Here is a 14218-nt window from a genome sequence, read left to right as displayed (position 1 = left end):
CCTAGTTGCCCTCCAGAAGGTGGTGGTGGTGAGCCCCCTTCTTGAACCGCTGCAGTCCGTGTGGTGAAGGTGCTCACACAGTGCTATATGGGAGGGAGTTCCAGGATTTTGACCCAGCGTCGATGAAGGAACGGCGAAATATTTCCTAGTCAGGATGGTGTCTGACTTGGAGGGGAACTTGGAGGTGGTGGTGTTCTCATGCGCCTGCTGCCCTTGTCCTTCTAGGTGGTAGAGTTCGCAGCTTTGAGAGGTGTTGTCGAAGAAGCCTTGGCGAGTTGGCATCTGATTGATTGAAAAGAACTCCCAAGGCTATTTATTTTGGCCAATCAAAGGCTAGAACTAAAGAGGTTGATATGGTCCCATTGAAGATGTTACTAAGCCCCACCTCCTTTATTTTCTGCAGAGAAGCACTGTGCCATTGAGCCAGTGGCCTTGTCCATGGCACTGGTAACATGATTGAAATGAGGTGAACTGTTAGGCTTAAGCAGCAGACTTCTTGATTCAAAGTTTGGAGCCATCTGGAGCACAGGCTGGATACTTAACTGTATAATATTGATGTATATACGTTTTTAACAACAGTCATTGTGGGAAGTGGGGGAGGAGATGGTAAACAGTGAGTTAGCAAGCTGTGTTCATGTTGTAAGGAAAGCTATAACTTAAGATCAAAGCGACCCATTTTGTGAATTATTGTAAACACTTCATTTCTCCTCAAGCCTGTTTGTACTTTCTGACCCGGGTCCTTCTAAATGCATACTGTTTCACTGAATTAACACGCCTTAAAATGCATGAACTTCCTCAGTTTCAAACAGCCACCACACAATAATGGTTCTTATGGGCCATTACTCTCCCCGAACCCCTGATAAATATAATTGTCCCAGAAATTCGGGTCTCCACGGGTGAGTACGCATGGGGTACTCAGCCGTAAGCCCAACGAAAGTGCCGGTTTCCTGCATGCACTGCGCATGCGCGGGAAACCGGCACTTCCGTTCCCCTGAAAGAAGGGGTTGAGAGGTGGAACGCGTGCGCAGGAGAGGTAGCGCGTGCACATCGAACAAGGCCTGCTTTTTACAAGGTAAGTGGTGAATTAATTAAAATTAAAACATTTTTTCCACAGGTTTATTATTTTTAAATACTTTAAAGAAAGGTAAGTTTATTTTTAGCCCCGTTAGAAAATAAAATTATTTGTTTCAAAAATTTAAATTATTGTTTAAAATAGTTATTTCATGTAATTTATAGTTTATTTTAAAAATGTGATTTTTAAAAAATGTATTTGAAGATTTAGTGATGTTTTGGGGCTTATAGTATTTATAGGTTTGACAGCTCTTCCTGTCAAACTTATGAATGAAGCATTCCCTGCTACCATTGGCTCTCCATGGCCCACGTGATCCCAGGGGACGCTCTGAACTAACTGCGCCGCTGGGATACGCAAGCACTGCGCGCCAGCAGTTGGAGGAGGCCCAGGATCGGAATCCCACGGGGGCCCACAGCACAATGGCCGGCGCGCAAGGTAAGTGCAGGTCAGGGGCTTACACCCGCGCGAAGCCCCCGACCCAAATTTCTGGGCCAATACCGCCTTCTATTATGTAATTGCACATGTTTCCAGCAGAGGGAGGTAGTCATGGACGTTATGCTGCCTTTGTCTTGGCAAGCTCCTGGCTGAGGCCTATGTAGTCAGCCAATGAGAACATGCACTACTGAAGCGATAAAGATAAGAGCATTTCCGTTTCTTTCGCAACCCAGCACTACACAAAGAGACCTGCGTTGAAAGTAAAGTAACAATAAAATAAGAATACGTTTAAAAAAAAATACAATTCAGTAAATTCAATGTTTGAAGGGGTTGTGGCCTTGCTGTTAAATTGGCCGCATTCCTTGAACGCCTCCCTGTTCCTAAATCACCGTCTTTTGGTTTCATTGTTACTTCTGCCCCATCAGTAAAAGCTTTCACAAATAAAATGTTGTTAAAATGTTTTATTTGAAGCGATTAAAAGCAGATTAATTTCCCCGTATATAGATAAAAGCTGCCAATGCTGGATATCTACATAAAAAACAGAAAATGCTGGAAATACAGAGCGAGTCCTGATCAATAACATGTCATTCTATAGTGGACACTAGGTGGAGCTGTAGAGCTGTGTAGAGCTGTATATAGCTGTATGTATATAAGACTACACTACCCAGCTGTATGTATATTAAGACTACATTACCCATGAGGCACTAAGCTACCCACAAGGCAGCAGTCAAGATGGATGCCTCTACAGATACTGTACCTAGTCCACATGTGCTCAATAAAGTGTCTAGCAAAAGCTAGCTGTGTTCATAATAAGAATGTCTATTTATTAATGAACATAAGAACTTGAACAGAGAAAAAACAGCTTAACGTTTTTGGGGGGACACCTAAGACACTAACCTGCCTTTTCTCTTTCCAAGTGCTGATGGTATTGTGTATTTCTAGTATTTACTATTTTTGTTTTTATTATTTCTATACGTGTAGAATCGCAGAATCCTAGAATGGTACAGCACAGGTGATGGCCATTCGGCCCATCGTGCCTGTGCCGGCTCTTTGGTCGAGCTACCCAATTAGTCCCACTCCCCCCCCCCTGCCCTTTCCCCATAGCCCTGCAATTTTTTTTCCTTCAAGAGTGGTCAATAACCAGGGGGCATAGTTTCAAGGTAAAGAGCAGGAGGTTTAGAGGGGATTTGAGCAAAAACTTTTTAACCCAGAGGGTGGTTGGAATCTGGAACTCACTGCCTGAAAGGGTGGTAGAGGCAGGAACCCTCACAACATTCAAGAAGCATTTAGATGAGCACTTGAAACGCCATAGCATACAAGGCTACGGACCAAGTGCTGGAAAATGGGATTAGAATAGACAGGGCTTGATGGCCGGCATGGACATGATGGGCCGAAGGGCCTCGTTCTGTGCTGTATAACTCTATGGCCTAGAAATTTGGTATAGCCGCGTTTGGGGCGCTGGTCCTGGCGATGCGCAAAGTTTAGCGCCAGGCGCAATTGAGCGCCACCTAGCGCGATAGTGGGTTGCAGCGCCCCTAAAGGTGATTGCGGCGCTAAATCAGGCGCTGCACGCTACTCTTAAGGCGCTAACCCGGCAGCGGAACCCAATTTTGCGGCGGCAGTGCGCAGCGAAGGTGCTGTCAATAATCACTTTCCCTGAGACACACTGGCGCCGGCCAGCTCTTAAAGGGGCAGGTCAATTGGCATCACCAGACACACTCACTGCCTTGTAAGCCTTCAAAGCGGTGGGAGCCTACCTGTGGCGCACCAGCCTAGCAAGACATGGAAAGGGTGAGGCAGAGGGCGGAATGCCTCACTGATGGGGCATTGGATGCTTTGATTGGCGCAGTGGAATCAAGGCCAAGGAAGATGGTCGGAATGTGATTTATGTTTTGGACAGTCTCCCGGGTGTGAGAGGCAGTTATGTGTCAGTGTATTAGTTTTGCTTTCTGTTGCCATATCTTTCTCATGTTTGAAGGAACCACATTTTGTGTAATGAAACACTTTCTTCATTTATAATGGCCATGCCTGCTATTTACATGCATCTTGCCCTTCACAGGCTTGTGGGTATCAGACCGGTTCCATTCCTGTTCTTGGAATGGCAGCAAGCATTCCGTGAGAGGGGCCTAGAAGCTACTTCTGATCAGCCTCTGACGCGCAGCCTGAGAAGAGCCGCTCGCGTAGAAGTTCAGGCCAGCAGGCATCTTCTCAGCCACCGACAGAGATGTCCTGCACCTTATCTGAGGCTGCAGATCTGGCTGAAGCAGCTGGCACAGCTCAGTCACCACCTCCTTTCTAAATCGCTGCCTTCTGGCACACTGCTCCTCCAGCATGTTCATGTAGGAAAACTGCTGTCAGAAAACCCTGCCAGCGTAAGGTCTGCTGTGGCGATGTCTGTTGGCCCTCCTCCGTCTGGCCATGCCCGCCCCCCTCTCCCAGCGTCTCAGTGCCCTTTCCAGATGATTCAGCAGCAGGACGTTCCCCTCCAATGCAGCCCCCATAATAAGTGCCCACAGGAAGGTTCCCCGTTGTCAAGGCTCACCAACTGCAAGGTGATGGTCAGAAGGCTGAAGATCGTCTGCCTGCGCTGGCTCAGTGGTCAAATGGCTCTCAGTGTGCAGCTCAGCAACTCTTTGTAGCTCTCGAGGAAGTTGTGCTCCAAAAATGGCTGCCACTTTTAAACCACACCAGTCCCCTTTAAATAACGCTCCTCCAGCCCGAGAGCGACTTGGTAAGGTTCCAGGTAAGCTGTCACTATTAGCGCCAGGCGCTACGGAGGGGGGCGCCACTGAATTTCCGGTCCGGGGCGCCCAAAAGGCGTTGCACACTCAAATGACATCATAATCAGCCTGCGCCCGTGAGCAGGCGCTAAGATTTAGCGCCGGCGCTAAATGCATGCTCAATATGGGGCAAGGCGCTAGGCGCCCGCCCTGCGCCCGCCCGGAAATTGGCTAGCGCCCCACTTTTCGGCCTCTTTAGGCGTTAATCGGTGGCGCAACCAACCGAATTTCTCCCCCTATGACTCTATTATCCGATTCTCTTTTGAATGTTACTACTGAATCTGCTTCCACCACTCTTTCAGGCAGTGCATTCCAGATCACCACAACTCGCTGCGTAAAAAAACATGCTTCCTCATTTCCCCTCTGGTTCTTTTGACAATTATCTTAAATCTGTGTCCTCTGGTTACCGACCTTTCCGCCACTGGGAACAGTTTCTCCTCATTTACTCTACCAAAATCGTTCATGATTTTCTATCAATTCTCCTCTTCACCTTCTCTGGGAGAACAACCTTAGCTTCTCCAGTCTCTCCACGTAACTGAAGTCCCTCATCCCTGGAACTTCTGTAATGATACCATGCAGCTCCTTGATATACTTTAATGTTCACTAATTTTTCCGTAACTTTATATTTTCTCCTGTGGCGTCACCAGCTCTCCCGGTTCTCGAAGGGAATCCTGAAGGATAATCCAAGCGGGAATCACAAGGCAGCAGCGAGGTTGAGCTGAAGAAGTCAGGGATGGCTGATTTGGCATCCGGATGCTCTGTTGGGATTCTCCTTGGACAACTCCGCTCTCTTCCCCTCTGCAGACTGTTCCCTTCTGAACACCACTCTCCATCCCTGGCTCAAAACAGGCTTGAGGCTCCCTCCCAGGTCGCTGCCTAAACTGCTCCACATCCGCCGGTTAGAAATTGTGCAGGGGGCGAAAAGAACACTCACAACGCCATCCAAAATGGAATCAGCAACCAACAAATCACAAGTGACGAATCAGTCATCTAATGACGAGAATTTATATCAACAACTTGTTCCTTTAGTGTCCCAAGGATCGTAATAATAGTGGGGGGGGGGTAAATCTACACCGAGCATTAGTGGTGAAAATGGTGACTGAAAGCCCGGTGGATCACACAGGCCCCGATTTTAACTCCAGGCGCGTTTTGGGCAGATGGGTGGCGAGGAGAGTTGAAAACTCACCCGCTGCCTCAGAGTTGAGGCCCGGGATATTTCACCTCCTGGGCCAATCGTACACATGCATACACACGCCAAGGCTTCTTCGGCAGCACTTCCCAAACCCGTGACAAGGGCAGCAGGCGCATGGGAACACCACCACCTCCAAGTTCCCCTCCAAGTCACACACCATCCTGACTTAGAAGTATATCAGCCGTTCCTTCATCGTCGCTGGGTCAAAATCCTGGAACTCCCTCCTGAACAGCGCTGTGGGAGCACCTTCACCACACAGACTGCAGCGGTTCAAGAAGGCAGCTCACCACCACCTTCTCGAGGGCAATAAATGCTGGCCTTGCCAGCGACGCCCACATCCCATGACAGAATATTAAAAAAAACTGTTTCATTCCTCTCTCGGGACAGGTAACCGTAAGAACCCATCTCACTTTAGTCATAGGGGGAGAAATTCGGTTGTTAGCGCCACCGATTAACGCCTAAAGAGGCCGAGAAGTGGGGTGCTAGCCAATTTCCGGGTGGGCACAAGGCGCCTAGCGCCTCGCCCCATATTGAGCATGCATTTAGTGCCGACGCTAAATCTTAGCGCCCGCTCATGGGCGCAGGCTGATTATGACGTGATTTGAGTGTGCAACACCTTTTGGGTGCCCCGGACCGGAAATTCAGTGGCGCCCCCCTCCATAGCGCCTGGCGCTAATAGTGACAGCTTACCTGGACCTTACCAAGTCGCTCTCGGGATGGAGGAGCATTATTTAAAGGGGACTGGTGTGGTTTAAAAGCGGCAGCCATTTTTGGAGCACAACTTCCTCGAGAGCTACAAAGAGTTGCTGAGCTACACACTGAGAGCCATTTCACCACTGAGCCAGCGCAGGCAGACGATCTTCAGCCTTCTGACCATCACCTTGCTGTTGGTGAGCCTTGACAACGGGGAACCTTATTATGGGGGCTGCATTGGAGGGGAACGTCCTGCTGTTGAATCATCTGGAAAGGGCACTGAGATGCTGGGAGAGGGGGGCGGGCATGGCCAGACGGAGGAGGGCCAACAGACGTCGCCACAGCAGACCTTACGCTGGCAGGGTTATCCTACATGAACATGCCGGAGGAGCAGTGTGTCAGAAGGCTGCAATTTAGAAAGAAGATGCCTGCTGGCCTGAACTTCTACGCGAGCGGCTCTTCTCAGGCTGCGCGTCAGAGGCTGATCAGAAGTAGCTTCTAGGCCCCTCTCACGGAATGCTTGCTGCCATTCCAAGAACAGGAATGGAAGCGGTCTGATACCCACAAGCCTGTGAAGGGCAAGATGCATGTAAATAGCAGGCATGGCCATTGTAAATGAAGAAAGTGTTTCATTACACAAAATGTGGTTCCTTCAAACATGAGAAAGCTATGGCAACAGAAAGCAAAACTAATACACTGACACATAACTGCCTCTCACACCCGGGAGACTGTCCAAAACATAAATCACATTCCGAACATCTTCCTCGGCCTTGATTGCACTGCGCCAACCAAAGCATCCAATGCCCCATCAGTGAGGCGTTCCGCCCTCTGCCTCACCCTTTCCATGTCTTGCTAGGCTGGTGCGCCACAGGTAGGCTCCCACCGCTTTGAAGGCCTACAAGGCAGTGAGTGTGTCTGGTGATGCCAATTGACCTGCCCCTTTAAGAGCTGGCCGGCACCAGTGTGTCTCAGGGAAAGTGATTATTGACAGCACCCTCGCTGCGCCCCGCCGCGGCGAAATTGGGTTACGCCGCCTGGTTAGCGCCTTAAGAGTAGCGTGCAGTGCCTGATTTAGCACCGCAATCACCTTTAGGGGCGCTGCAACCCAATATCGCGCTAGGTGGCGCTAAATTGCGCCTGGCGCTAAACTTTGCGCATCGCCAGGACTAGCGCCCCAAACGCAGCCATACCGAATTTCTAGGCCATAGAGTCATAGTCATAGAGTCATAACGGCACAGAAGGAGGCCATTCGGCCCATCGAGTCCATGCCGGCTCTCTGTAGAGCAATGCTGTCAGTCCCATTCCCCCGCTCTATCCCCGTAGCCCTTCAAGTTTATTTCCCTCAAGTGCCTATCCAGTCTCCCCTTGAAAACATTGAGTGTCTCCGCTTCCACCACTTCCGTCAGCAGCGAGTTCCAGGTCCTCACCACTCGCTGCATAAAAAAGTTTTCCCTCACGTCCCCCCTATATCTCTTGCCCAAAACCTTAAAATCTGTGTCCGCTAGTCCTTGTACCATCAACTAGTGGGAACAGCCTTTCCCCGTCTAGCCTATCCAAACCCCTCATAATCTTGTACACCTCTATCAAATCACCCCTCAACCTCCTTTCCTCTAATGAAAACAAATCCAGCTTCTCCAACCTGTCCTTGTAGCTAAGGTTCCCCATCCCTGGAACCATTCTGGTAAATCTCCTCTGCACCCTCTCAAGGGCCTTCACATCCTTCCTAAAGTGTGGTGACCAGAACTGGACGCAATACTCCAGCTGTGGCCTAACCAGCGCTTTATAAAGGTGCAGCATAACTTCTCTACTTTTGTACTCAATACCTCTATTTATGAAGCCCAAGATCCCATATGCTTTGCTAACCACTCTCTCAATATGTCCTGCCACCTTCAGGGACCTATGCACATTAACTCCCAGATCTCTCTGTCCCTGCACACTCTTTAAAACTATGCCATTAAGTGTATATTGCCTTTCCCTGTTCCTTCTGCCAAAATGCATCATTTCACACTTCTCTGTATTAAATTCCATCTGCCACTTGTCTGCCCATTCTGCTAGCCTTTCTATGTCCTGTTGTAGTCAATTGGTATTATCCTCACTGTTTGCCACACCCCCAAGTTTGATGTCATCGGCAAATTTAGAAATTCTACTTTGTATTCCAATATCTAGGTCATTTATATATACCAAAAAAAGCAGTGGCCCCATCATTGACCCTTGGGGAACACCACTGTCTACCATCCTCCAGTCTTAAAAACAGCCATTTACCAAAACTCGCTGTTTTCTGTCCTTAAGCCAATTCCTTATCCAAGCTGCCACTGATGCACCTATTCCGTGAGCCTCAATTTTGTTAACCAGCCTTCTATGTGGCACTTTGTCAAACGCCTGTCTAAAATCCATGTAGACAACATCCATTGCATTCCCTTCATCGATCCTCCCTGTTACTTCATCAAAAAATTCAATTAGATTAGTCAAACATGATCTGCCTTTTAAAAACCTGTGTTGGCTCTCCTTAATTAGCTTAAACCTCTCCAAGTGCCCGTTAATTTTTCCTTGATTATTGTTTCTAAAACTTTACCCACCACTGATGTTAAACTGACCGGCCTGTAGTTACTAGAATTGTCCTTACACGCTTTCTTAAACAATGGTGTCACATTTGCCACTTTCCAATCTACAGGCACCTCCCCTGCAACTAGGGCAGATTGGAAAATTATGGCAAGCCCTTCCGCTATCTCCTCCCCCAATTCCCTTAGCAACCTGGGATGCAAGTCATCTGGACCAGGCGACTTATCCACTCCAAGCATACCCAGCCTTTCTCGTACTACCTGTCTAACAATGTTCACCCCTTCCATTGCTACCGATATTTTGTCAGCATCCACCTTCTTAGTAAACACCGATACAAAGTACTCATTGAGTATTCTAGCCTTGCCCTGCGTCTCTAAGCATATAAAACCTTCTTTGTCACGAATAGGCCCCACCCCGCCTCTTACTACCCACTTACTGTTTGTGAAGGAACTGTATCCAGCTTGGAGTAGATACTAGTGGCATGAACAAGATGCTTGGATCTCATGTTCTCAACGCCCTCTCTCTCTCTCAATGTCAACCATGTTCCTCACACCACAATGCTCTGCCTAACGCAAAGCCCAATGGATATCTCAAAGCACAGCCACAAGGTTAACATTAGATTATCAACAGCATACACTCAGGAATCTGGAGTTTTGAGAGTGTAACCTTAGCAACGAACCACTGTGTTTGTTTCTTGCGGGACTTTGCAGTTTCTGGAATAGCCAGGAAGAGCCTAAAATCCGCAAAAGCTGCCATAATAATCTGTGTTGACAAACTTTGCATTGTAGTCCATAGCAGTTCATACATTTCCCTTGTTGATTTTCAGATCAATTTATCATTTCAAAACAAAACACCCACACTGCTCAAGGTGTCTTAACGATGTTACTGTGCATTTAATGAGGTCATCACATCCACAATATGAATAAACATTGTAATGTCTCCCACAAGACACCCACCCCCCAGAAGACAAAGCCCCCTTAAGGAATCCATTATCTGAATGTTGGAAAAAATATGTTGTTAAAGGGGCATTGCCATCTGGTAAAGCCTCCTGCAAGACATTATATCACAAACATACGAATGATGTAACTAGCTATGCAATTCCATCACCACACCAGTGATGATGTCGATCCTTAGAGTTCTTTTAAAATGTCAGCCTTTTCCACCCTTGATTTTTTGCTGGGGTCCAGTTCCTCCCTCACCCTCTTGCGTGAGCCTGCACAGTGAGTGCGGACAGGCTATTTGACCATGGGGGGAACTATCAGGGGGGGGGCCAAGCACAATTCTATGCTCGCGCCCCCCCCCCCCCACCCACCCCACCTCCATACTCGAGCACTTTTACAGCAGGGGTCACTACGTAGCAATCAGGACTCCGAACCATTTCCCCTTCCCGAGCAGCGGGTTCAGTTGTAGCATCCCTACCGCCAACCCAAGTGAGGCCAGCTACCTCAGTGCGGACCTGGGATTAAAACTGCAGTGTTCCTGTAATTCCTTGGATCTACACTTTCAAAAGGGAAGTGGAGATGTACTTGAAAAAGAAAAATTTGCAGGGCTAATGGGGAAAGAGCCAGGGGGTTGGGCGGGGTGACTAATTGGAGAGCTCTTTCAAAGAGCCGGCACAGGCACGATGGGCCGAATGGCCTCCTTCTGTGCTGTAAGATTCTATGATAGCTTTCGCGGACTGAACCAACAACAACATTGTGCGTTGACATTGTTCTTTCAGCATAGAAATACATCCCAAAACACTCCACAGAACTGCTGGGAGAGCCATAGTTTGAAACTTTATATTAAGTTTAATTAAAATTGATTATTAAATATGAGTATCAGATCACAACAGTTAAGCTCCAACAGATACAGCTACCATGGGTGCTGCACCACAAACTCACTTTAAGAACATAAGAACATAAGAAATAGGAGCAGGAGTCGACCATTCGGCCCCTCGAGCCTGCTCCGCCATTCAATGAGATCATGGCTGATCTTCTACCTCAACTCCACCTTCCCACACTATCCCCATATCCCTTGATTCCCTTAGTATCCAAAAATCTATCGATCTCTGTCCTGAATACACTCAACGACTGAGCCTCCACAGCCCACTGGGGTAGAGAATTCCAAAGATTCACCACCCTCTGAGTGAAGACATTTCTCCTCATCTCAGTCCTAAATGGCCGACCCCTTATTCTGAGACTGTGACCCCTGGTTCTAGACTCCCCAGCCAGGGGGAACATCCTCCCTGCATCTACCCTGTCAAGCCCCTTAAGAATTTTATGTTTCAATGAGATCACCTCTTATTCTTCTAAACTCTAGGGAATATAGGCCTAGTCTACTCAATCTCTCAGTGCCAACAATAATGCACCTCAGTCAGGTATTCGCTTCACAAAATTTTTTTTTTTTTTCTCCCGTAGTTCAGTGGGTAAATGCACTTGCACCATGAACCATGCACGACGGGAAGGGCCCATGATTGATCTCCAATCAGTGCTGAGCTAGCTGACCTCAATGAGGGCAATGTCTCGGGTGCTACAGTTGGTCTCACTTCAACGCCCCTTTGGTTTTGGGCGAGAGAATCACCGTTCCTGATTGCTGTCCGGCGATTTACGTGGCAAGGCGGTGGACATCAGCTAGGACAAGGGGTGAAGGGGGCGGGGGTGGGGAGAGCGGCGGTATTCACCTGTGATACCCTCCCACGGATAAAAAATAAGGCCATGGCGAGCGAGTAATCGGGTGAAGCACTGATGGTGCCTCTGCAGTCTCGTACCCCGCAACTGCACCTCCAGAGAAAGGGAGGGGGGTGGTGGGGAGGGTGAAGAGATCTGGAAGAAAAGAGCTGCTGATAGTGCGAGCATTTAAATCCACACTCAACCCAACGCATCACATTTACTTCAGTCACGGTCTAATTAGGTTATTGAGGAAGTCCCAGTGACTGATATCTTCCCCTCGATAAAATATCGGTTACAACTACCTCCACGGCTCTCACTGTCAGCAGGCTTCACCTGAATGGGCCGATTCATCTGAAAGATAAAAAAAAAGAAAGAAGAGGAATTGGAGATTAGAATTTCTATTGAAAGTAGCATCTTTAGCGAGTTATAAATCACAATGTCACTTCAAGGCACCGGCCGCACATTTCAGGTCTTTGACAACATCTTACTTTGCAAAAAAATAATTCAAATCCACAGTCCTTGCTGCACTATTACATGCGAGACATTACCATTTCCACTGGGGGAGGAAAGAATGAGATTTGTATTGAGTTAATAAATGTTTTCTTCAAAGCGTATTAGCCGGGGCCTTCTAATCAGCTTCCTTCTGGAATTGTGATTGACTGGCGGCACAACTGCTGGATGTTTCGCCAGCCATTCACATTCCTCCAGCCCGGGTGTGCTGTCTCCTGAGACTTGGGGAGGGTAAATCTGGGTATCGGTTGCTCTGAGGTGGGCATGCAGCCGGGAAGAAGTGCCTAGTCTCAGAGGCAGGAGCTTCGCCATGGCTTGAAGGATGAAATTGGCATTTGAGGGGGAGGGGTGGGGGGCGGTGGTACTGAGCTATACAGGCCGTGGATGTCCCTAGGGTTCAATCCCCGGTCCCAGCAGTGCCACGCCAAGCCTTGGTTCAGTCTGGGACCTTCAACGGGTTACTGTTAGGGGGTGGAGGGGGAAACGGAAAGAGAGGAGGCCACAGCATGGGATATACGGCACAGAAACAGGCCATTCAGCCAAACCAGTCCATGCCGGCGTTTATGCTCCACTCGAGCCTCCTCCCGTCTTTCCCCATCTAAATCTATCAGCATAACCCTCTATTCCCTTCTCCCTCATATGCTTGTCCAGCCTCCCCTTAAATGCATCTATACTATTTGCTTCAACCACTCCCTGTGGTAGCGAGTTCCACATTCTCAGCACTCTCTGGGTAAAGACATTTCTTCCGAATTCCCTATTGGATTTCTTGGTGACTATCTTATATTGATGGCCTCTGGTTAAGCTCTTCCCCACAAGTGGAAACACTCTCTCTGTATCCACTCTGTCAAAACCCTTCATAATTTTAAAGACCTCTATTAGGTCACCCCTCAACCTTCTCTTTTCAAGCAAAAAGAGACCCAGCCTGTCCATTCTTTCCTGATAGGCGTACCCTCGCATTTCTGGTATCATCCTTGTAAATCTTCTCTGCACCCTCTCCAGTGCCTCTATATCCTTTTTATAATATGGCGACCAGAATTGTACGCAATACTCCAAGTGTGGTCTATCCAAGGTTCGATGCAAGTTTAACATAACTTCCCTACTTTTTAATTCTATCCCTCTAGAACTAAACCCTAGTGCTTGGTTTGCTTTTTTTATGGCCTTGCTTACCTGTGTTGCAACTTTTAGTGATTTGTGTATTTGTACTCCGAGATCCCTTTGTTCCTCTACCCCACCCAGACTCGCACCCTCCAAGTGATAAGTGACCTCCCTATTCTTCCTACCAAAATGTAATACCTCACAGTTATCTGTGTTGAACTTCATTTGCCAATCATATGCCCATTCTGCAAGTTTATTAAAGTCCTCAAATGATTTCAAAAGGAAATTGGATAGGCACTTGAGGGAAACAAACTTGCAGGGTTATGGGGGTCGTGCGGGGGAATGGGACTGACTGGATTGCTCTACAGAGAGTTGGCATGGACTCGATGGCCAGAATGGCCTCCATCTGTGCCATAATGACTCCATGACTCCTCCTGTAATTTGTTGCAGTCCTCCTCAGTATTGACTATCCTCCCCACCCCCCCATACCACCCCCCCCCCGCCTCCACAATTTGGTGTCGTCCGCAAATTTAGAGATTGTGTTTTTGATTCCACAGTCTAAAGGCTCTCTCCCTCCATTGCTGTTCCCACCGCTTCCCAGGACCTTTCCCTGTGGAAACCCTGGGAAGCGGAAGTATCTGCGATGGAAAGAAGGAAACTCCACTGGGGATCTCAGTCCGTGCCGCCACGAGTGGTAGGCAGAGAAGTAAAGGGCAGTGGTGGCCCCAGCAAGGAGGGAAATCCTGGCAGGATGGTGAGGCAGCAATCAGCTCCACCGCCCCATTTTCCTGCTCTTTCTATCATGACCCTGCGCAATTTTGTGGAGAAAATTCCCCCCGCCCCCGCCACCCATCTCAGTATCGAACACCCCCAGGTAAGCTATTGCACTTAGATGAAGAGTAAAGTTCCCTCTATTCTGCCCCCAACAACGTGCCTCAGTTCCAATCTCAGAGGGATGACCCTGGCTGCAGCTTTTTTTACACTTCCCGCAACAGCCATCCCGTGATCTCCCTGAGGGAGGTTTGCAGTTAGGAGAAGCTTTGTGCTGTCTGACTGACTAGGTGGATTCAGAGTGACCAAACTCATTCCACGTTGGACCCTTAAGCACAACGGCAAGGGAATTTACCACCATGATGCTCGGGACTTCAGTTATGTAGAGAGACTGGAGAAGCTGGGGTTGTTCTCCTTAGAGCAGTGAAGATGAAGAAGAGACTTGATGGAGCTGTTCAAA

General features: G+C 48.3%; 1 protein-coding gene across 7 annotated transcripts in view; it reads right to left on the bottom strand.

Annotated features, from left to right (window-relative positions):
- LOC147108053 (CUGBP Elav-like family member 4) overlaps positions 1-14218 on the bottom strand; it is a 520783-nt gene that overhangs the window by 245984 nt on the left and 260581 nt on the right. For all 7 annotated transcript variants that reach the window (XM_086004501.1, XM_086004503.1, XM_086004502.1 and 4 more), the window contains one exon: positions 11685-11733. In XM_086004501.1, the coding sequence (XP_085860627.1) occupies positions 11685-11733 (49 nt within the window). The remainder of the gene's footprint in view (positions 1-11684; positions 11734-14218) is intronic.

Source organism: Somniosus microcephalus, chromosome 13 (genome assembly GCF_052327205.1).
Source record: "Somniosus microcephalus isolate GS21.2 chromosome 13, FLI_Smic_1.0, whole genome shotgun sequence".
In the NCBI taxonomy this organism is placed as follows: Eukaryota; Metazoa; Chordata; class Chondrichthyes; order Squaliformes; family Somniosidae; genus Somniosus; species Somniosus microcephalus.
This window is presented reverse-complemented; position numbering and strand designations above follow the sequence as displayed.